This window comes from Equus quagga, chromosome 4, assembly GCF_021613505.1.
Source record: "Equus quagga isolate Etosha38 chromosome 4, UCLA_HA_Equagga_1.0, whole genome shotgun sequence".
NCBI lineage: Eukaryota > Metazoa > Chordata > Mammalia > Perissodactyla > Equidae > Equus > Equus quagga.
Window position 1 is genome coordinate 79419976 of NC_060270.1, and position 25396 is coordinate 79445371.

At 37.1% G+C, this 25396-nt stretch overlaps 1 protein-coding gene across 2 annotated transcripts in view; it reads left to right on the forward strand.

Moving 5' to 3' along the window:
* The first annotated feature begins 2855 nt into the window (after positions 1 to 2855).
* Positions 2856 to 25396, forward strand: part of RAB3GAP1 (RAB3 GTPase activating protein catalytic subunit 1) — a 126305-nt gene continuing 103764 nt past the window's right edge. For both annotated transcript variants that reach the window (XM_046658708.1, XM_046658709.1), the window contains exons 1-3: positions 2856 to 2896; positions 2999 to 3054; positions 7319 to 7394. In XM_046658708.1, coding sequence (XP_046514664.1) covers positions 2879 to 2896; positions 2999 to 3054; positions 7319 to 7394 — 150 coding nt within the window. In that variant the 5' untranslated portion in view covers positions 2856 to 2878. The remainder of the gene's footprint in view (positions 2897 to 2998; positions 3055 to 7318; positions 7395 to 25396) is intronic.

Here is a 25396-nt window from a genome sequence, read left to right on the forward strand (position 1 = left end):
GGATTTGAAAAGAAAAGCCAACCTCACCGCATATCCTTCATTCTCTCCTGCTATACGTGCTCTGAATGCCTGGTACCACCCTGCTGCACAACTCCAGGGAGCACTGTTCACAAGGTGATCTTTGTGGGTGGCACCTCCTGAAGCAGGACTTCAGAATGCAACGTGAATGGTACCCCCTGGAGTTGTGTGACCACCGGCTCTGTGGATTTCTTCCCCTCTCACCTTAACAAGAACTTCAGCTCTTCCATCTCCCTTTCATCATCAATCTCTCTCTCTCCTAGGTTATTATCATCAGCATACAAACGTATCTACTATCCTCTGCCATAAAGACAAACAAACACAAAACTCAAGAAACGACAACAATCACCCTTGCCTCTATATTCCTCTTCCACTTGCTTTTTCAGTAGCAGTCAATACCTACCATCTTGAAACATTCGCCTCTCTTGGGTTTTGTTCCATCACTGTTTCCTTGTTTTCCTATTTCTCAAGTCACTCCTTTCCTCTCTCTTTCACTGGATACTTTTCCTTTATCCATTCTCTAAATATAAAGTTTCTTCAGGGCTTTATATGAAGCTTCTTTTCTTCTCTTGTATATTCTCCTCTTAAATTATCTCATCAATTTTTGTGATTCAAAACACTCCCAAATTTATATCTTCATCCCAGTTTTGCCTCTGAGTTCTAGTCTTATACCCAACTTTCTTCTTAACAACTCCCCTTGAGTATCTTACAAGCCTATCAAACTTATTTACCAAACCAAACAGGATTCCTTGCTCCTTCAAGTCTTCCACATCTTAGGAAATGGCAGCATCCTCATACATTGCTTAGGCCAGAAACTTGAAAATCACCTCTGATTCCTCCCTTTCCCTTATCTCTGCATTTAACCCATTATCAAGTCCTGTCTACGGTATCTCCAAAATACATATCAAATAAGTTCACCTTATCTGTTGACCACCCTAGTCAAAGCCTCCACGCCATCCCTCAATGGATGCCTTAATAGTCACCAGCTGTTCCTGCTTCTTTTGCCCCACCTCCAATATTCATATAGCACCTAAACGTTTGTAAAATGTAAATTGGGTCACATTGCTCTTTGCTTAAAATGTTTAGTGACTATCATTGTGCTTCAAATGGAGTCTAACCCTGGCCTGGACGGCCCTCTACAGTATGGCCCATGCCTACCTTTCCGACTTCATCACAAACGCTGTGCTCTAGGTGCCCTCTTTCACTCCATTAGACAGATCAGACTTTTCTACCTTCGAGCCTCTGAATGTGCTATTCCCTCTGCTTAGAAGCCTTCCCCATCTCCAGCCTGGCTGTTTTCATCTTATCCTTCAGCTCTCCTCCAAGATTCTTCTTGTCAAGGTTATCATTGACCTCCATGTTGCTAATAGTGATGCTGACACATGTAGCACCTCTTCTTTCTGTTCATGCAACAAATTTCCAGTTTCCGTAACAGACTCTGAGTTCCTTGAAGTCAGGGACTAGATCTACGATACATATTCATATCCCCAGAGCCTAGCATAGTGATTGACGTATAGTAGGTATTTAATAAATGCTTGTAAATTAATGAAGGTTTAAGTTGACACCTCTTGTGAAAGATTGCTGCAGTAGTAACTCACAACCCCCCACCAGTGTAGCGGACAGAAACTAGAAGGAACATCAAGAGACAAGGGTTCAAGGCTTGGCATTGGAAATAACTATCTGTGGTCAAGTTTTTTGGCCTTAGTTTCCTCAACTGCCCTAACTATATCACCAATTGTTTTTATATCTCTCTTATTTTAAGATTAAATTTTTTATTACTGAAGGTGAATTTCTTAGTCCGCTACCTCCATATTCCTCATTGTGGGTTGCAAAACCCATTAAGTGAGATGTAATTTTTAAAAACTTTTAATTACGAAATATTTCAGACCCCATAGAAATAGAGAGAATAGCATAAACACCCATTTACTCACTACTGACTTAAATAATTATCCACTCATAGCTAATCTTGTTTTATTCCTAGCCCCACTCACTTCCTCCTCCATTATTTTCAAGCAAATCTTGGACTGGGATCATTTCATCTGTAAATACTTCAGTATTTATGAGATATTAACTGCTAGCTGGCACCCTTCTGTTCCTCAATGGCTGAAAAAGGGAAGTGTTCATTGAACAGCATGTTCTTCCCAGAAACCAGGTAACTAGCATGATGATTTTATTTCATGACTTAAAAACAAATTGTGTAAATATTTTTTTCGAAGGTATGCTTTTTGGTGAGGAACATTGGTCCCGAGCCAACATCTCTTGCCAATCTTCCTTTTTCTTTCTCCCCAAAGCACCAGTACATAGTTGTATATCCCAGGTGTAAGTCATTCTAGCTCTTCTATGTGGGATGCCCACAGCATGGCTTGAAGAGTGGTATATGTTCCCGCCCAAGATCCGAAACAGCCAACCACAGGCCCCTAAAGCGGAGCAGTGAGCTTAACCACTTGGTGGTCACAGGCAGGCCCCGCTGTGTAAATTCTTTAAGGGGGCATGGGGAACGGTGCATGTCACACCACCTAGCTCGGTGCCTTGCAATCAATAAATAGAAGCTGAATGAAAACAAAGTGCTTTAGGTTTTTTAATACAACCTTATCCACAAGAATCTAGGGCCTTATCTTAACTCCTTGCTTCTGTTCCCTCCCTAAGTTCATTACTCTACAGTAAAATTTTAAATTCAAACCATTTTGTTTTCCATCTGATGATTTCAGCCTAAGAAGCCTTTTCCAAGCAGGGCCACTAACAGGGGGCGGGGCTGCGAGGAGGCCCCGCCCCCGCCGGCTCTCCCCCCTGCTTTTCCTCCTCCCCTCGCCCTCCTGCTCTTCTTCCCGGCAGTCCTAGCGCGCGCCCGGCGCTCCTCAAGATGGCGGCCGACAGTGAGGTGAGGTGTTTGCTTGCTACCTCCTCCCGTTCTTAAGTCCGCTCCTCTGCGTCAGCGCCCCGGCGCTCAATCTCTTTCTTTCTTTCCTTCCCTTTCCCGCAGCCCGAGTCCGAGGTATTTGAGATCACGGACTTCACCACGGCCTCGGAATGGGAAAGGTGAGTGAGTCGTTTCACTGGTTACTGGCACCCCGGGCCCCGGCGTCCCCCCGCCGCTTCCACAACAGAGACAGTCCGCCTGCGACGCCGCTGAAGACTCCTGGGCCCCGGGGTCCCCAACCCCTCCCCTCCCCGGTCACCTGCTGCCCTTTTCCGCTTCTCGCGTCTCACAAGCCCCGGCTCGCCCCAGTCCGCCAGACCGCTGAGACGCCGGGTGTCAGAAAAAGTTTTGTTTCCTCTCAGACCACTTTCCTTAGACCTGGGCTGTTGCCCACCCGCGGGAACGATTTCCGTGGCTCCCACTTCCGTTCCTGGTTTCGTTTCCGTTTAACTCATAAGCGATCAACTTCGCAGTGCTTTTCTTCCTCCCTTGTCCGTTGGGATATCCTTCTTAGGCGGAGGCCTTCAGGGGTCTGGTGGTTGTCCACCTGCCACACTCCCACTATCTCCATCCCGTCTTTTAGAATAACCTTTTAAAATAGTCTGCATATGGCTTTGCAGCGCTTTGATTGAAGTTGTTAGGTGTCCGTGGGTAATGTGCCCAGGCTCCCTGTGCCTGTCAGACTGCGTTGAACAGCTGAGTGAAACTGTCGTGTCACTGAGATTAGTTGAAAGCCAAGTTTGTGAAGGAGTGATAGCTTAGGTGAGAAGGATTCTGTTGGGTGGCTCAGAGACCCTTCCGTGTCTGGGTGTTGAGGTCGGGGTGAGTTTGTTGCAACATTTTATTATCTTCCTGGTTGGGAGAGGAAGTTTGTGGATGTCATGTCATTGGTTGACATAGAAAAATATAAAAGATCTTTGCTGGAATAATGATTTGACCTGTGATATCCTGCAAAAAAAGAAAAGGTGGTGAGACATCATTACACTGGCAAGGCTTTATGGAGCAGGTACTGTGTGTCCAGAATTATACCAATGGAAAAGAACAAAAACAACAAAAAAATCTTGATCCATATGTTCGAACAAACAAAATAATACAGCAGATACTTAAATTGTAAGTCCAGTGGTACTAACTATAAAAATAGTAGTTTAAATAAGGATGGTATTGTTGTGGATTACAATTATTGGAGACATTTTTGTAGAAAAGATAGGAGATGAGTTAGGCCTGGAAGTGGGAAGTGCTTGGTTAGACGTGAGAAGGTGCTGACATGAGAAGAGACAGGTGAAAATGAACCTTTGAGATTTCAGGAAGTAATGTCTTTACTGGAGTGAAGGCCATCTAGTGAAAGAAAATAAATAAGATTACTAAAGAAGATAGGAGCAGGTTATGGATAGTCTCCAAAGCTAAGTAAAGGAATCTTTAGATTTATTGCTTTAAGACCACTGTGTATCAGAATCATAGTTTCTGATTTTGTCTGAGCTGGACCCAAAAATTTGCATTTCTAACAGGTTCCCAGATGATGCTGATGTTGCTGGTCAGGTGACCTCTCTTAGAGCTATTAGGGCTGGCCCCATGGCCTAGTGGTTAAGTTTGCTGTGCTCCTTTTCGGCAGCCAGGGTTTGGTTCCTGGATGTGGACCTACACCACTCATCGGTGGCCATGCTGTGGTGGTGGCCCACATACAAAATAGAAGAAGATTGGCACAGATGTTAGCTCAGGGTGAATCTTGCTCAGGAAAAAAAAAAGAAAGAAAGAACCATTAAAGAACAATAGTGAGAGACTCTTAATTTTAGAATGGTGGAGTAATATGATGAGAGTTGTTTGAAGAGATGAGGTAAAATGAAGGCCAGTTACCTACTTTGGTCCTTAGGTTGGTGATTTGGAGACTGGAGGGAAAGGGAGAATAGAAGGGAGGATTATGAGACATGTCCAAGAAGATTTAGATAGATACACTTGATGAATTGTAACAGTGGAAAGGATCAAACATGAAACTGCAGTTTCTTGCCTCAAAGAATGAAGATAAGAAAGTGCAAAGTGAGAAGAGTCCAGTTTTAGACCTGTTGAATTTAAAATAACTTGATGTCTTGAAGGTAGTTAGACAAATGTAACCTGAATCTTGGAGAGTATTGGTGAGGAAACCTCAGAGTATTGAATGGAAAAATGATCACTTTCCCCTAGTTAAATATTTAAAATATCCTGAAGTGGAATATCAAACCCTTTAACTCCTTATTTGGAAATAATTGTTAACACAGTTATGAGATCTACCACAAAGTGGGAAATTTGGGTTTGGCTTTTATGCTCTTGTTTCTAGAGCAAAACCAGTGTTTTACAATTCCTGGGAAAATGTAAAATTTTGGAGTCTCTTAAACCTTGAGTTTAATGTTTGAGTGAAAGTTTTTTGCAACTATGTTGTGAGCCATACAGACAGTTTGTTGAGAGGACTGAATAGAAGCCCATAACTCTTTTTATCGTTTGTCCATTGAAGAAATATTTGTTGAGTGCCCATGTGTCAAGCACAGCGCAGGGCATTAGGGATGTGGTGGTCAGTAAAAAGAGATGATTCCTGCTCTTACCAAATGTACAGTCTAATGGAAGAAACAGACGTGAATCAAGTAATAATACAAATGAGTCGGTAATTACAGTTGAAATGAGAGCTGAGAAGGGAAAGAAACCTGGTCTTATAATAAGGAACCTATTAGAGAATGAGGAGCCAGAGGAAATGACTCTTCAGCTGAGATCTGGAGAGCTTTCAGGGATAAAGTTATTAAGTTTTTCTACGCAAATCTCAATACTTTGAGGATAGAGTCCATTTTTTCTCTTAGCTAGTACTGACAGAATTCATGCAATAATTATTTTAAGATATTTCTTCTTTTACTGTGAAAGCTGTATTATTTTAAATTATTTTTATTATAATAATAATACCTCAGAGCAGAATAAAAAAGAAAAGAAAATCACCTGTAATCCTACCACCAGGAGATAGCTATTATTAATATTTTGAGAAAATTCCTTCTGATCTGTGTGTATGATGTAAACTTTTCGTAACAAACCACATTAATACTTCTGTAGCTTCCATTTTTTCATTTAACGTATTAACGTTTCCTCAAATGGTTTTCAAAACATGATTTTTAATGAGTGTTAGTCCATTGAATGGATATACCATTAATTTATAGCTGTTTGCTGCAGTTGGACATTAAGGTAGCTTTCAATTTTTTACCTTTATAAATGCAATGTACATTTCATATGCAGATTTTTGCTTACATATGGATACATTTTAAATTATTTCCTTTTTTGTTAGCATGTTAATTTACTTCTGGAGCACTCACTTTCAAAACTGATGATTCATTGCCTTTTGACTGAAAGCCCTACAAATGAATTAGTATGTTGGTTAATACTGCCTTTACTTTTAAAGAGGAATTAATTAGAAGGTTCAGTTGCATCATAAAAACTCTAATTTATCATTACTATCATTACTATCTTACAACAGAAATGTAAATATTAATTTATAATGTTACCGAAGAAAAAACCTGATGCCTTTGAATATCTTTTGACTGGAGTTAACTCCAGTACTCTAGCAATGATATGTGTGTGTTTAGGAGAGTGATGTTGCTGTTTGACTGCATCATGCTTATGTAAGAAGCCAGCTTCTTAGGGTAACAACAAGTCTTCTGGAAGTGCCTTTTGGTATGTATTTAACGCTACCACTGAGGTTTGACAGTTTTCATTTGCTGATATTGAGCATGTCACTAGTCAAAATTCATTCTGTTTTTAGTAGGTCTGCTTGATTGGTAGACTTAAAGATTAGGTTGTGAATAGTTTTAAAAATATGTCAGTTATTCCTTAAAGCTGACAAATCTACTTACAGTTCCTTGCCGGTTCTCCCTTAAAACTTGTTTTATTTTGATGAGTAAAGTTCCCAAATAATCTTGTCTTTTTTGAGGGAGTGAAAGGCAAATCAGGGAATTTCTAAATATCTTTAAAGGAAAAGTTAATTTAAATAGATCAATAATTTTGAAGGTAGAGAAAAGAGGATCATTTTCATAATTATCTTTAATAGTATCATTTTAGTTTGTCAGTTTTTAACTTCTGTCCCAAATTTATTATGTTCGTTTTAGTATAGAGAGATTTGTTAATTCTTAATTTATATTTTATAGAAGGCAGAATGCCTTTGTTGGTAAGCAGTAGACTTAAAAAAATCAAAATCTAAGAATTCTTGGGCTCAAGAAGATGCTTTCCACTTTTACTCCACATCCGTATTAGACTAACGATACTAAGCCTTCTCTGATAAAAACGTTAAATTATAAAAAATACATTTTTTAAAGAAATTATATAATAGCAGTAAAAAATGTCCTGTTTACATGTTTAGAAAGTTTTTTTGCTCCTTCCTAGGTTTATTTCCAAAGTTGAAGAAGTCTTGAATGACTGGAAACTGATTGGAAACTCTTTGGGAAAGCCACTTGAAAAGGTCAGATCTATTTGCTGGTGTCTCTAAATGAGTATTTACCTTGAAACTTTATTTTTAAACCCTTTGCTGCATTTGGTACATTTGAATTAACTGTTTTTAAAAGTTACGTCTGATCTGTCAACATAAAATGGCATCTGGAAGAACTTGGATTTGAATCTGTAGTAGATGATATGTGTAAGACATTTGTGAACTGCTTTTTAAATAAAATTTTATATGTATAATGTCATTCTTTGTGAGTGATTTTATTTCTGTTTCTCCTGGTGTTTACTTCTCTCTTGCCTTCTCCCTTAGAACGTTAGAAATGTTGCCTTCAAAGTTTTTTGTTTTGTCGGAGAAACATTGCAATTACCAACTTCTTGGTAGAGTATTTTGCTTAACTAATGAGGAAAAATCTTGGTCTTACCAACCAACTTGCTCCTCTTAGCAGCTATTTCACTCAATTTTTGTATTTTACAATACTAATAATATTTGTGTGCCCTGCCCCCCCCCGTTTTTTTTTTAACCTATGGATGTTTTGATGATGTTTTAGAATGAAAAAATTATTCAAAATTGAGGTGAAACTCTAATTCGAATCTAAGGTATTGTTGGTTTTGCTCAAACTGAATGTTTATGAATGTTTACTGAAGAATGTACTCTGAGAACAAACCTAGATTTGCTTTATTTTACTGAAAGTAACAATTTGATTTTAGGCTTATGTGGGTGCTTTGTTTGATAAATTCTTTTGAAGTAAAATTGATCAAATTGTTATTATAAATCTGTTATTAACTGCAATTTACTCCTCTTTAAGGAACTCTCAATTCTCATTATTTGCTAGGGTTTTTCAGTTTTATGGTGATGTTTACAGAATTTGAGACTATCAAAGCTTTAGGATTTTCTTCTTTATCTATATGAATAACAGCAGAAAAAGCAACACTACATATAGAAATCACACATCATTTAAAGATATGCCTAAATATAGAGAGTAAATTGATTTACTGTTTTAAAATATTTTTATTATTACATTTTTGAATAAAGAGAAAAAGTAAAGTTCTCAAACACCGATCATTCTGTTCCACTTGAAACAAATAAATAACAATATTTGATATAGATGCCAGTAAGATTAAAGACAAAACAAGCTGGGTATAACTGGAGTGGGAAATGATTTGCGCTGCCAAAAAGAGAGCTAAACTGCATATTTGTGAGCTCTGATATATTCCTTAATTCTTTGATTTACACGTATTTACTGAGTATCAGCTGTGTGCCAGGTCTGAAGAAATAGTGAACAAGATAAAATCTCTGTTGCCATTAAACATAAATTCTCATGAGGGAGAGAAGTAATAAGCAAACAAATAAGATTCAATTTTGGGATGTAAGTTGTGTAATGTATTCAAAGTAGGTAGCATACTGCCAGGCATGTAGTAGGGGCTAAAGGAGTGTTAGCTCTCTCCAACAGTTTTCTTTCTATAAATAGTAGTAAATAAATGAGATCTAGAAAACACGCACAGATTTCAAGGTGAGCTGTAACTGTGATGAATGAGATTAAAGAAAGGGTAAAGGACAGGGATGATTCAGCGTATTAAAGTCGAGAGAATGCCTCAATGAGATTTTAGTTTATGTGAAGGGCAGTGATTACCAGTTCTCTTCTTCCACTGAGGGGGAATTAAGAGAAATTATTTTTTAGAAGTCTTTATGAAAAATTTCAAACATATATAAAGTAAACAAAATAGTATAGTAAACCCCCATGTGCCTATTGCCCACTTTCAACTGTTGATATTTGCTATTTCTTATTTCCATAGTACTCCAACTCCCCACCCCCCACTAGATTTTTTTAATAGTTGGGGATTTTTTGGGATAAATTTACTTGTAATGCACAAAACTGCTTAATTTTGATGAATGTTTACATCAGCGTAACACTCTTAAGATATTGGACATTTCTGTCACCCTGGACAGATCCCTAGTGACCCTTTCCAGTTAATCCCTATGCTCCTCACCCATGCCCCCCATGCATGCTGTTCTTTTCTTTTCTCTTTTAAACCATAGATTACTTTTGCGTGCTCTAGAATTTCATATATATGGTATCATACAGTATATACTCTTTGTACCTGGCTTCTTTTACATAATATTTTTGACCTTATTCTAGGTTGTTGCATTTATCAGTACAGTTACGTGCTGCATAACTTTTCGGTCAGCAATGGTGGTCCCATAAGATTAGTACCATATAGGCTAGATGTGTAGTAGGCTATACCATCTAGATTTGTGTAAGTATACGCTGTAATGTTTGCACAATGACAAAATCACCTAACCATGCATTTCTCAGAATGTAGCCCCATCTTTAAGCCATGCGTGACTGTATTTCTTTTTATTGCTGTGTAAGTACTCTGTTGTATGAATATATCACAGTTTGTTTCCCCTGTTGACAGATATACTCGCTGTTGTGAATAAAGCAGAACATTCTTGTATGAAGCCTTTTGTAGACCTATGTTTTTATTTCTCTTGGGTAAATACCTAGAAGTGGAATTACTGAGTTATGGGATAGGTGTTTGCTTAACTTTATAAGAAACTGCTGAAGCTTTTTGTACCACTTTACCAACCTACTAGCAATGTTATGAGAGTTTGGGTGGCTCCACATTCTCACTAACAATTGGTGGTTTTCAGTCTTACAAATTTTAGTCATCCTAATGGGTATGTAGTTTGTGGAATTAATTTGTATTTCTCATTCTGGTTTTAATTTGTGTTTCCGTGATGATTATTGGTATTGACCACTTTTTTCATGTGCTTATTAGCCATTTGTATGTTTTTTGTTGTGAAATGTCTGTTCAAGTTTTGTGTCCATATTTTAAATTGAGTTGAGTTTTTATTGAGTTGTAGGAGTATGTTAGTTCTTTTGTATATTCTGAGTTGAAGTCTTTTCTCAGATAGTAGTTTGTTAGGTTGTGGAGGTATTCTTTTTATGTTTTCTCCCGGAAGCTTTATCATTTTAGCTTGTATTTAGGTCTATGAACCATCTGAAACTAACATTTGTATGTAGTGTGAGGAAGAGATCAAGGTTTATTTATTTATTTATTTTACATATGGATATACTAGACCCTTCTGTTGAATACACTTTTTTTTCCATTGAATTGCTTTGTCACCTTTGTCAGACAGTTGACCTAGGGGATCACCTTCTGGAATCTGTATTCTATTCCATTAATCTGTTTTACTATCCTGATGTCAGTACCACATTGTCTTGACTACTGTAGTTTAGGGTTTTCCAACCTTGGCACATTGAAATTTTGCATCAGATTGTTGTGGCGCTGTCTCATGCAGTATCTGTGACTTCTACTTACAAGATGCCAGTAGCACCCCAGTGGTGACCACCAGAAATGTATCTAGACATTGCCACTTATCACATTAGAGGCAAAATTGCCCCTATTTGAGAACCATTGAATAGCTTTATTATAATAAGTCCTGAAGTTAATGTAAATTCTTTAGCTTTTCTTGTTTTCCCAAGATTGTTTTGTCTATTCTAGGTCCTTTATATTTCTGTTATGAATTTTGGCATAAGCTTATCAGTTTCTATAAAAATAATTATGTTGGCATTATGATTATGATTGTGTTGAATTTATAGATTACTTTGGAGAGAAGTGGCATTTTGACAATCTTGAAGCTTCCAATCATGAACATGGCGCCTCTTTCCATTTATTTAAATTGTCTTTAATTTTTCTCAGCAGTGTTTTATAGTTTTTGGTGGAGATCTTGCATATTTTTTGTTAAATGTATTACTAAGTATTTTAGTTGTAAATGGGATTTTTTTTTTTTTTATTTGGTGAAGATTGTCCCTGAGCTAACATCTCTTGCCAGTCTTCCTCTTTTTGCTTGAGGAAGATTGTCCCTGAGCTAACATCTCTCGCCGGTCTTCCTCTTTTTGCTTGAGGAAGATTGTCCCTGAGCTAACATCTTTACCAGTGTTCCTCTGTTTTGTATGTGGGATGCTGCCACAGCATGGCTTGATGAGTGGTGTGTAGGTCCAGACCTGGGATCCGAACCTATGAACCCCAGGCCACTGAAGTGGAGTGCACAAACTTAACCACTGTGCCACCAGGCCTTCCCCTGGGATTGTTTTTTAGTTTTATTTTCCCATTGTTTCTTGCTAGCACATAGACATACAATAGAATTTTGTATGTTGACTTTGGATCTTGAGACCTAGCTAAAGGTAAAGATTGATGATCTTTTTATTAATTCTTTTGCATTTTTTGCATTCATAATCATGTTGCCTGTCAATAGGGACAGTTTTACTTCTTTTCCAGTTTTTGTTCCTTTTATTTCTTACAGTTATTGACCTTCAGTAAAATGTTGAATAGAACCTTTAAGAGTATGCACACTTGCCTTCTTCACAGCATTAGTGGGGAAATGTTCAGTGCTTTAACACTTTAAGGTGTCCTTTTTAAGACTGAAGAAATTCTTTTCATAGTTTGCTGAAAGTTTTATTTTTTTATCATGAATGTTTATTTAAATCTATTGAGATAATCATAGGGTTTTTCTTTTTTATTCTCTGAAAATGGTAAATTATGTTCATTTAAAAAAATTTTTTTATTGTGGTAAAGTATACGTAAGTTTGAACTTTTTTTTTTTTTTTAAAGATTTTATTTTTTCCTTTTTCTCCCCAAAGCCCCCTGGACATAGTTGTATATTCTTCGTTGTGGGTCCTTCTAGTTGTGGCATGTGGGACGCTGCCTCAGCGTGGTTTGATGAGCAGTGCCATGTCCGCGCCCAGGATTCGAACCAACGAAACACTGGGCTGCCTGCAGCGGAGCGCGTGAACTTAACCACTCTGCCACGGGGCCAGCCCCAAGTGTGACCATTTTAACATGTAAAAAATTTCTTTTTTTGAGGAAGATTAGGCCTGAGCTAACATCCACCACCAATCCTCCTCTTTTTTTGCTGAGGAATATTGGCCCTGAGCTATCATCCATGCCCATCTTCCTCTACTTTACATTTGGGACGCCTGCTACAGCATGGCTTGATAAGCGGTGCGTAGGTCCACACTGGGAATCTGAACCAGCAAACCCCGGGCCGCTGAAGCAGAATGCATGAACTTAACCACTATTGCGCTGGGCCAGCCCCTTTAATGTGTAAAATTAAATGACGTTAAGTACTTTCACATTGTTGAAGTGTTCATCAGCCCAAACTGAAACTCCATTCTCATTAAACAGTAGCTTCCTTTCCCCTCCAAACTCCTGGTAACCACTATTCTATTTCTGTTCTATGAATTGACCACTGCAGATAACTCATATAAGTGAGATCATAACAGTATTTGTCCTTTTGTGTCTGGCTTGTTTCACTTAACATAGTGTCTTCAGGGTTCATCCATGTTGTAGAATGTGTCAGGGTTCCATTCCTTTTTAAGACTGAATAATAGTCTCTTGTGTATGTATCCCACATTTTGTTAATCCATTTATTTATCTGTTGATGGACACCTAGGTTGTTTCCACTTTTGAGCTATTGTGGATAATGCTGCTGCGAAGATGATTGTACAAATACCTGTTTGAGTCTCTGCTTTCAGTTCTTTGGAGTGTGTACCCAGAGTGGAATTACTGGATCATATGAAAATTCTATTTTGTATTTTTTGAAGAATTGCCATACTTTTGGCTTGCTACAAATTGTGTTTTTTTAATCTAAAAATATCTTTATTTAACTTGTTTTTGAAGGATAGTTTTACTGAAGAATTCTGGCTTGACAGTTACTATTTTTTCTAGTTCTCTAAAGATGTAGTTCCATTTTCTTTTACTTTCTATAGTTTCTGATGAGAAGTTAGGTGTTGTTCATATTTTTATTCTATTTTAATGTTTTTTTCTCTGGCTGCTTTCATTATTTTTTTTCTTTATCTTTCTATTTAAGCCGTCTAACTATGATGTGTATAAATGTGTTTTCTTATATTTTTCCTGCTTAGGTTTGTTAATATTGGATATGTAAGTTCTTTGTTTTTCACCAAATTAGGAAAGTTTTGGCCATTATTCTTTTCTGCTCCATTCTCTATTCCTTTTCTGTGACATCTTGATACTCTCTGAGGCTCTGCTGTCCTCAGTCTTCTTTTTCTCTCAGATAATTTCTCTTGATTTATCTTTGAGTTCATTTCTTTTTCTTCTGCTGTCTCCAGTTTGATGTTAAGCCCACTTGATGTATTTTCCAATTCAGTTATTGTACTTTTTAAGTCTAGAATTTGTTTGGTTCTTTTTATAATTTCCAATTCTCTGAAGTTCCTCATCTCTAAATTTGTTTTGAAAGTATTTTCCTTTAGTCCTTGAGCATATTTATTATAGCTAGTCTAAAGCCAATTGTAACACCTAGGCCTTCTTGGGGTTGGTTTCTGTTGACTATTCTTTTGAGTATAGGTCACATTTTCCTGTTTTTCTATTTGTTTTTGTTTTGTGTCTGTATCTAGTAGTTTCTTAATTTTATGCTTATATTTTGAATGAAATGTACAGACTAGATTCTGTGTGTTCCTCTGAAGAGTATTTTTGTTCTAGCAAGCAGTTCACTTGACTGGATTAAAACTCCATTCTCTTCTCAGTGGTTCCAGCAGCTGAAAGCTTTACTTTCATTCTCCTCCTTTGTCATGGTACCCTAGCCTCTCCACTGCACCTGCGTGGTTTAGCGGGTAGCCAAGATTGCGGGCAGAATTTATATGCAGATTTTGGGCCTTTCCCCTTATTGGCTTCTTTCTTTTCAGAATTTATGCTTCAACTTTAGAACTTCTCTGCCATCTCTGAACTTTATTTTCTGTCTTCTGAATCCAGTAAAGCTCCGTCATTCTGCAGCCCTCAAGTTGTGCACTAATTAGAGTACCTTTAGATCAGCAATTCTCATGATGTGGTCTGAGGACCCAGTCCTTTTGCTCTCTGAGAGCCTTTCAAGTGTTGGCAATGCCCTGCCTTTTCCAACTACATCATGTATATAAGGCCAATTTTCTTCATATACTACAGTCAGAAAAATGGATTGCAAAGATTGAATGAAGGTGCAAATATAAGAATCCAGTTATGTTTTTTAAACTATACATTAAAGAGATTTACAAAATATAAAACAATGCCAGCCTCTCATTAGTATTTTTGTTTGTTCTGGAACATATTGTTAGAAATTTATTTAACATTTGGTAAGTTCATTATCATTTTCACTGAAATTAAAAATTTATAATTTTTTCCTTTTTAACTTCTAATATGGAGTCCTCAGTAGTTTTTAAGAGTGTGAAGGAGTTGTGATGCAAAAAAGTTTAAGAACTGCTGCCTTAGACAAAAAGGTACAAACATGCAAATCCTTTCGGCCACAATTTCTTTTTTTCATAGATAAACTATTTTCTGCTTTCATTTGGTCAATCTTCAGAGCTTTGAAAAATTGTGTTCTTTTTTGTCCAGATCTTGTAAATTTTATCTAAGGATGGTTATTCTGACTAAGCTACTTTATCATACCAGATCCTGAAGTGCTGGGAAATGACTTTAAGAGAGGAGGAAATGGCTGTTACTGAGCAACAGCTATGGTACCATGCAGTATAATTGGGACTGTACCTGTTAACTTACTTAATCCCTAGACAGTTTCAATGATGAAATATTACCCCATTTTATGGATAAGAAATGAGGCTTTGGGTCTTTGCAGTAATTTACCCAAGGTCATACTGCCAGTAGTTAGTTTGAGCAGGATTATACCTAGATCATGCTCGCCTTCAAAACCTGTGTTGTTTCTATTTTACTCTGCTCTTTTTGGTTTTAGAGATTTAAGTAAATGTGAAATTACATACAGGAAGTACTAGCATAGGTTTACAAGGCAGATTTTGGAATTTTAGTGTCTTGGGCTTAATAAAATAGATAAAAATCTTGGTGGTATGAGTACAATCTTGCTTGAAGCAGGGAAATTAAAGAAATGCCCTTTTAAATTCTTTTTAATCTTGTAATTTTATGATTCTATGTAGCCAGCAAAAGTTAGTACTTATGAGATGTTAAGTTTAGGTATGGCATGATCTGATAATAGAACTGTTTAGTCAGTGACTGACTTACCTCACTGATAATTTTATGGAAGAAGAATCATTAACTTTAGAATAATAACAGAAGAATAAAGACTATAATAGTATTGAAATGAGTTCAGATTTTTCACACCCACTCAGTAGGCTGGAATGATATTTACTTCTGTACTTAAAGTTCATATGGCAAATATAAAATAACAACTTTGAATTATAGGTTTTCTCTTGTGTGAGAAACTTCCTAAACTAAGTTATAATAGCAGGTCAAACTTGGGACTGATATAAACAATTTAGATGCCTTTATTTGCATCTCTCAGAACATTTAAGTATTTGATAGATCATTAAGGTTGGGGAGTGGAGATTTTTTTAAAGCTAATGTGTTCAGAAACTAGACAGTTGATCAGTCAGTGATGACAATACAATGTTTCTGACATAAAGTAAATCAAAGTGAAAACAACACTGAGCTACCTGTAACATTTTTAGGAATAGGATTATTTAAGATAAGGTTGATGGTCTAGTTTTTTTCCTTCATTTTAATTTTCCCTTTAAATACAGTCATGCACTGTGGAAGGACATTTCAGTCATCAATGGACCACATATATGATGGTAGTCCCATAAAATTAGTACTGTATAGCCTACGTGTGTAGTAGGCCATACCATCTAGATTTGTGTAAATACACTCTATGATGTTTGTACAACAATGAAATTGCCTAGCGACCCATTTCTCAGAATGTATCCCAGTTGTGAAGTGATGCGTGACTGTAGTAACCACAGTGTCTCTAGCTTTTCTGGATGGTATACAAAAGGAAGAAGGTCAGTATTTTATCATATTTTCTACTTTTTCGAATTGGAAGCTTTTGGAGTTCTTTGTTGTTACAAAGTTTTTGTTGTAATGTAAAATGGCAGAAGATATCTTTAAGAGACAGCAAAGCATAGTGATGAAGAGTATGGGCCCTAAAATCATATTGCTTGTGTTGGAATTTTAGTTTTTTCGATTACTCCCCTTGTGGCAGTGGGCCATTGCAATTAGTGTTACCTGCTCTTGTTGCCTGTCTTAAAAGTATTCACCAGAGGCTTTAAAATGTTATTTGCTTAAGTAGAGTAGAACATAAACAAATAGAAGTACGTAACACTTTTTTGCTATATAAATGATTCATTGTTTCCTTAGAGCTCCTAGAAGTTAAAAACTTTGCATCTACTGGGGAAAATAAAGTTTGAAAAAGCACAAATTTAATCTGAGATAGATGAGAAGTCTCGGATGTATTTAGTTTTATTATTTTCTAGTTCTTATTTTCTTTTGTATGCTTTTTGTTTTTGTGAGGAAGATTTGCCCTGAGCTAACATCTGATTCAGTCTTCCTCTACTTTATATGTGGGATGCCGCCATAGCATGGCTGAAGAGTGGAGTAGGTCCACACCCGGGATCCAAACCTGCAAACCCGGGCTGCTGAAGCAGAGCATGTAGAACTTTAACCACTTGGCCATGGGGCTGGCCCCTTCTTTTGTATACTTTAAAATATTTTTTGCTTTCCATTTAGTTACAGCACAATATTCTTCTGTGTGATAAGTAAAATTTTCAATATAAATCATGAATTTCATTTTGAACTTTAATTTGGTTTAGGACACATGGCACTAAAACAAATAGAACTATATAAAAATAAAACAAACAAAAAGGACCTAACCAAAACCTTTTACTCTCTTATTTTAGTCACTACTTATTATAATAAAATCTCTCTACATTGTAATTCTAAAGAACAGACATAAATCTGCTATGTGAGCTATTCATACTCAATTTCATTAAATGATATCCTAACTTAAATGTCATGTATCAGATATCATAAATGTCTGTACCTTGGCTTCATATAGACCACATTTTGTTACAAATGGGACAGAAAATATTTTTAGCAAAAAGTAAATTAGCAAAGCCATAATCATTTATGGGAGATTTGGCAATTAAATCTCTATTGCTACAACTCTTAACCCTTTTTTATTTTTCCCCAGCATAAAGGGAGAGGGTGTGACCCAATACCATTAGTAACAATAGTTAATTTGCTAATTCATTTATTACATACACATAGCACATTACCTGGTATGTGCTCAGTAAATGGTTGCTGACTGACTCACCAGAATACCTGATTAACTCCCTGAACTTATTGTGGTCCCTTTTCATAAGATGGGCAACATACACATCGTATTTCGTTGCTTGGGACTTTTATTGAAATCTGAATATGGTAGTGTTTTTAAAAGCATTTTACTAAAGGTAGCAAGTCTTTTTCTTTGGATGGTCTGGTACATTTTGAAGTAACTTACTATTTAGTTTAATTTCTCTGCATTTAGTTTTGTTAGTAACCCTTTTCTTTACATTTTGATTTTATTGTCTGATTTTTTTCCTCCCATGACTTAGTAATTTTTTTCCTTTTGTCTCCTTTGATTTTGATTCAGTAATTTGATTTTTTCCTTGCAATGAATTTTGTATATACTGCAATTGGCAAGTCTAATGGATGAGTCATTTTCTAAAAGTTCATTTGTGAAAATGGCTGGTGAGTATTTCAACTGTATTTTTCCATAGAGGGGAAATGTTTAAGGTATCTTTTCAGGATAGCACACAAAATCTTAAATTTTTCTCTCTCTTTCTGGAGCCATGTTATAAAAGTCTCTTTAACTACATCATTTTATTCATTTATTGGTTTTATTCCTTTTTCATTCATACATTTGTACAGTTCCTAGTGTGGGTCAGAAATTCTTCCCCTACTTTTTTTTTTCTTCCCCTACTTTTTATTTATCAAAACAACCTTCTCTCTGCCTTCCCTCATCTCCAGATTGTTAAATCCTTTACCTCTTTACTCCATAGTCATTTTTTTCATCCCTCAGCTATCAGTATTCTTTCTATTCTTACCTCCATGAAATGTACAGCCAACGACTTGAAGCTGTTGAGACTTTTAATCCCAAATTAGATTTCTGAACTCAGGTGTTTAAGACAATTATAATGGACCGACGTCAGTATCATGGCAGAATGAGCGTGTCCAGGACTCTCTCCCCTCCAACATACAACAAAAAGGAGCAAGCATATTCCAACAAAAAATATCCTAATAGCACAGGAATCATCAGAGACCCACAGCAGCCAAACGACGGAGGGTGGAGAGGCTGGAGCCCCCCTCAGAGGAGCTGGAACAGAGTAAGAGAGAACTTTGCTCCCTCTCCTAAAGTCTGTGGTCGCTGCCACGGGAGGCTCCATGAGGGAAGGAGTGGGGGAGGGGTTTCACGTCCACAGGATCACCCAGGACTCACTAGCGCCCTTGCAGCCTAGAGGGAAGCCCTCTAACAGGGCAAAAGCTTTCGCGTGGGGTGACCTCATCAAGCCAAGACCCCAGGAGACCAGAATGCGAGAGCTGATCAGGAAACCCCAATCTGTGCACAAAAGAAAGTGCCCCCCCCAACCTCACTGTGCTGCACCATCTCCTCTGAAGACGGAGGGCTCAGGATACACAGCTCTCAACCCCCATCTAGTGGCAATAGGCTGTAACTGCAACCAAATATCGCAATGAGGAAAATCGTACTTCCAGCATCAGGCAGTTCATAAAAGCTCCAGACCAGAGGGAAAACAGTAATTATACAGAATTATGTTCTGAAGACTCAGAAGTAAGTAAACTAAACGACAATGAATTCAGAATAGCTATCATCAAAAAACTCAATGAGGTAAAAGAAAATATAGAGAAACAATTCAACGAGTTCTGGAGCTACTTCACAAAAGAGACTGCAACTATAAAGAAGAATAACTCAGAAATGCTAGAGATGAAAAATACAATGGAAGAAATAAAACAAAATACGGATTTCCTGAAGGCCCGTATGGACACCATAGAGCAGCAAATCAGCTTAATCAAAGATAGACGTGTTGAATGTCTCCAGACAGAGGAGGAGAGAGAACTAAGACTAAAAAGAAATGAAGAAAATCTCCGAGAAATAGCCAACTCAATGAGGAAATGCAACATAAGAATTATAGGTATGCAAGAAGGTGAAGAGAAGGAGAATGGAGCAGAAAGCGTGCTCAAAGAAATAATAGCAGAGAACTTCCCAAATCTAGGGAATGAGAGAGAAATGTGTGTGGAGAAAGCTTTCAGATCTCCTAAATTTGTCAATGTAAAAAGACATACTGCAAGGCATATATAGTAGTAAAACTGGCAAAAATGAATGACAAAGAAAGAATACTCAGGGCAGCAAGGCAAAAGAAAATAACCCACAACGGAACCCCTATCAGACTTTCAGCGGATTTCTCTGCAGAAACCTTACAAGTTAGGAGAGATTTCAATGACGTATTCAAAACTTTAAAAGATAAGAATTTCAGCCAGGAATACTCTATCCAGCAAAAATATCCTTCAGATATGAGGGAGAAATTAAATCTTTCCAAGAGAAACAAAAGCTAAGGGACTTTGTAGGCATGAGACCCCCCCCCCCACCCCCACACACAAGAAATCCTCAAGTAGGCCCTCATACCCGAAAAAAGAAAAAAAAGGGAGAAAGAGGTCACAAAACACAGAGTAAGGAGACAAATAGAATCAGAACAGGATAGCAAATATTCAACTGTAGCATTAGGTTAAAGGGAAGGAAAACACCAAAAACAAAGACAGCCGTGTCACTTCAACCACAAACTCACAACACAAGTTGGAATAAGATATGAAAATAATATTTTAGGAGGGGAGGAGGAAAGTCACTGAATCAGTTCAGACTAAGCAAATAAGAGGCCATCAGAAAATGGACTATGTTATGCACCAGATTCTGAATACAAACTTCAGGGTAGCCACTAAACTAAAAAGCAGAACAGAGACACAAAAAAATAAACAAGGAAAAAACTAAGAAGCACAGCATAAGGAACTGCAGAAGTCAATGTGTAGACCAAAACACACAGGATGAGAAACAAAGGAAATGCTGGAAAATGAGTGACAGAATGACAGCATTAAGCCCTCATACATCAATAATCACCTTCAATGTAAATGGATTCAACTGTCCAATAAAAAGACGTAGAGTGGCAAGATGGATTAAAGAATAAGATCCAAGAATTTGTTGCCTCCAGGAAACACACCTCAGCTCCAATGACAAATACAGGTTCAGAGTGAAGGGGTGAAGACGATACTCCAAGCTAACGGCAAACAAAAGAAAGCAGGTGTCGCAATACTTGTATCAGACAAAGTAGATTTCAAGATAAGGCAGGTAAAGAGAGACAAAGAGGAGCAGTATATAATGATCAAAGGGATACTCCATCAAGAAGAAATAATGCTTATAAATATCTAAGCACCCAAACAGGAGCACCAAAGTTCATAAAGCAACTATTAACAAACCTAAAAGAAGATATCAAAAATAACACAATAATAGGGGACCTCAACACCCCCGTCACATCATTGGACAGATCATCCAGACAGAAAATCAACAAGGAAACAGTAGAATTAAACGAAAAGCTAAAACAGTTGGACTTTTTAGACATATCTAGAACACTCCATCCAAAAACAGCAGAATACACATTCTTCTCAAGTGCACACGGAACATTCTCAAGGATAGACCATATGTTGGGAAAGAAGGCAAGCAGCTATAAACTAAAAAAAAAATTGAAATAATAACAAGCATCTTTTCCCATCATAATGCTATAAAGCTAGCAATTAATCACAAGAAAAAAGCTGAGAAAGGGAGAAAGATGTAGAGACTAAACAATGGGCTATTGAGCAAGAAATAGATCATTGAGGAAATGAAAGAAGACATCAAAAAATATTTGGAGACAAATGAAAATGACATGCCATACCAAATCATATGGGATACAGCAAAAGCTATATGAAGAGGGCAATTCATACCAATACAGGCACGCCTCAACAAACAAGAAAAACCCCAAATAAGCAATCTCAAATTATACCTAACTGAATTAGAGAAAGAAGAGGAAACAAAGCCCAAAGTCAGCAGAAGGAGAGAAATGCTAAAAATCAGGGCAGAAATAAATGCTATTGAAGCAAAAAAGGCCATAGAAAGGATCAATGAATCAAAGAGCTAGTTCTTTGAGAAGATTAAATAAAATAGACAAACCCCTAGCCAGACTTACAAAGAAAAAAAAAGAGAAAGCTCAAATAAAAAAAAAATCAGAAATGAAAGAGGAGAAATAACAACAGACTCCACAGAAATACAACAGATTATAAGAGAATACTATGAAAAACTATATGCCAACAAAATGGATAACCTAGAGGAAGTGGATAAATTCTTAGACTCTTACAATCTCCCAAAGCTAAGTCAAGAAGAAACAGACAATCTGAACAGACCAATCACAAGGAAAGAGATTGAAACAACAATCAAAAACATCCCAAAGAATAAAACCCCAGGACCAGATGGCTTTCCTGGGGAATTCTACAAAACTTTCAGAGAGGATTTAATAACTGTACTTTTCAAGCTATTCCAAAAAATTAGAGAGGATGGAACACTCCCTAACACATTCTGCAAGGCCAACATCGCTCTGATACCAAAGCCTGACAAGGACAGCATGAAGAAGGAGAACTACAGGCCAATATCACTGATGAACATAGATGCAAAAGTTCTCAACAAAATTTTGGCAACCCAAATTCAGCAATACACCAAAAAGATCATACGTTATGATCAAGTGGCATTCATACCAGGGACACAGGGATGGTTCAGCATCCACAAATCAATCAACATGATACACCACATCAACAAACTGAGGAATAAATACCACGTGATCATCTCAATAGATGCAGAGAAAGCATTTGACAAGATCCAACAGCCATTTATGATAAAAACTCTGAACAAAATGGGGATAGAAGGAAATTACCTCAACATAATAAAGGCTGTATATGGTAAACCCACAGCCAACATCATACTCAATGGGCAAAAACTGAGTGCTAACCCCTGAGAACAGGAACAAGACAAGGATGCCCTCTATCACCACTCTTATTCAACGTAGTATTGGAGGTTTTGGCCAGAGCAATTAGGCAAGAGAAAGGAATAAAAGGAATCCAAATAGGGAGGGAAGAAGTGAAACTCTCACTCTTTGCAGATGACATGATCTTATATATAGAAAACCCCAAAGAATCCATTGGAAAACTTTTAGAAGTAATCAACAACTACAGCAAAGTTGCAGGGTATAAAATAAACTTAGATAAATCAGTAGTATGTCTATACTCTAATAACGAGCTAACAGAAAAAAAACTCAAGAACACAATACCATTCACAATTGCAACAAAAACAATAAAATACCTTGGGGTAAATTTAAGGAAGTGAAAGACCTATACAACGAAAACTACAAGACTTTCCTGAAAGAAATTGATGACATAAAGAGATGGAAAGACATTCCATGGACATGGATTGGAAGAATAAACATAGTTAAAATGTCCATACTACCTAAAGCAATCTACAGATTCAATGCTATCCCAATCAGAATCCCAATGACATATTCTTTACAGAAATAGAGCAAAGAATCCTAAAATTCATATAGGGCAACAAAAGACCCCAAATTGCTAAAGCAATCCTGAGAAACAAGAACAAAGCTGGAGGCATCACAATCCCTGACTTCAGAACATACTGCAAAGCTACAGTAATCAAAACAGCATGGTACTGGTACAAAAACAGGTGCACAGATCAATGGAACCCAATTGAAAGCCCAGAAATAAAACCACACATCTATGGACAGGTAATCTTCAACAAGGGATCTGAGGGCATACAATGGAGAAAAGAATGTCTTTTCAACAAATGGTGCTGGGAAAACTGGAAAGCCACATGTAAAAGAATGAAAATTGACCATTCTTTTTCACCATTCACAAAAATAAACTCAAAATGGATCAAAGACCTAAAGGTAAGACCTGAAACCGTAAGGCTTCTAGAAGAAAATATAGGCAATACTCTTTGAAATCAGTATTAAAAGGTTCTTTTCGGACACCATGTCTTCTCAGACAAGGGAAACAGAAGAAAAAATAAACAAATGGGACTTGATCAGACTAAAGAGCTTCTTCAAGACAAGGGAAAACAGGATTGAAACAAAAAAAACAACCCACTAATTGGGAAAAATATTTGCAAGTAATATATCTGACGAAGGGTTAATCTCCATAATATGGAAAGAACTCACACAATTCAACAACAAAAAATCAAGCAACTGGATCAAAAAATGGGCAGAAGACATGAACATACATTTCTCCAAAGAAGATATACGGATAGCCAATAGGCACATGAAAAGATGTTCATCATCACTGATCATCAGGGAAATGCAAATCAAAACTACACTAAGATATCACCTTACACCCATTAGAATGTCAAAAATAACCAAAACAATAAGTAACGAATGTTGGAGAGGTTGTGGAGGAAAAGGAACCCTCATACACTGCTGGTCGGAATGCAGACTGGTACAGCCACTATGGAAAACAGTATGGAGATTTCTCAAAAAATTAAAAATAGAAATACCATATGACCCAGCCACCCCACTACTGGGTATCTATCCAAAAAACTTGAAGTCAGCAATTCTAAAAGTCCCATGCACACCTATGTTCATTGCAGCATTATTTACAATAGCCAAGAAGTGGAAGTAACCTAGGTGCCTATCAACTGATGATTGGATAAAGAAGATATGGTACATATATACAATGGAATACTACTCAGCCATAAAAAAGAATAAAATCCTCCCATTCACAACAACATGGATGGACCTTGAGGGAATTATGTTAAGTGAAATAAGCTAAATAGAGAAAGACAGTCTCTGTATGACTCCACTCACGTGTGGAAGTTAAATATGTAGACAAAGAGAGCAGATTAGTGGCTACCAAGGGAAAGTGGGGTTGGGGGATGGGCACAAAGGGTGCACCTACGTCACGACTGACAAACAATAATGTACAACTAAAATTTCACAAGGTTGTAAACTATCATAAACTCAATAAAAATTAAAAATTATAATGGAAGTTAGGTTTTATTATGTTATTAGAATTAGAATTAAACCAGTTTGAAGGATAAATAGCTCATTATAGACAGAGGGCCTTCACCACCATATTTAATGGGAGTTCTTAACCCAGAATCTTGGGGGGGTCTCTAAATTGTGTAGATGCTCAATTTTTTTTTGAAGAAGAAGATTAGCCCTGAGCTAACATCTGCCACCATTCCTCCTCTTTTTGCTGAGGAAGATGCCCTGAGCTAACATCTGTGCCCATCTTCCTCCACTTTATACATGGGACACCTGCCACAGCATGGCTTGCCAAGTGGTGCCATGTCCGCACCGGCGAACCCCAGGCCGCCGAAATGGAACGTGAGAACTTCACTGCTGCGCCACTGGGCCAGCCCCTCTAAATTGTATAGCTGCTCAATTTTTAATGTGAATATGCATAATTTTCCTATGTATAAATATAGGTTCATAGCTTTCATCGGATACTTTCAAGGAGCCTGTGACTCAGAAAAGGGTAAATAAAAGCTACTATTTCAAATTTTATTTTGTGTACCTTTATTTATTATTTTAAAAATTAATGTATTTTGTTTCAGTGGAATACATATCCAGAGGCTTACTTGAATGTGAACTTTTGGGACACTTTGTATGATGGAGGCAGCAGGTCTGTGTGGAAGCCATAGCTTACTCTCACAGGGCTAATAATTTTTAAGTCAGTGAAATTTGTCCTTAATGTCCTTCTGCCTCCTTAGTTTTTTACCACTTCCTGGTATCCTAGCCCTTGAGACTCAGAGCCTCGTTTTGCCAGCTAGCCCTACCCTTAAATGTTGAATGCTCCAAAATTACTACTTTCTTTTGTTTCCTGTTTCTTCCCCCATTTCCAAAATAGAATGCTAATCTCACTTGGTTAAGTAGAAAGCAGTTTTATTAATTTATTTAAAAAGATTTGAATGAATGATAATCACTTGACCTTTAAAACGTATTTTGGTTTCGTATTTTCCTAAAATGCTAAAGGAAAAACAAAAATGAAATCGAAATTATTACCCTTCCAAGCAGAGTTTCTTATTCTAACAATGACTAAAGTTATTGACAGAAACTACTTTTAGACTGTTAGCCTGAATTCCTTTCCACC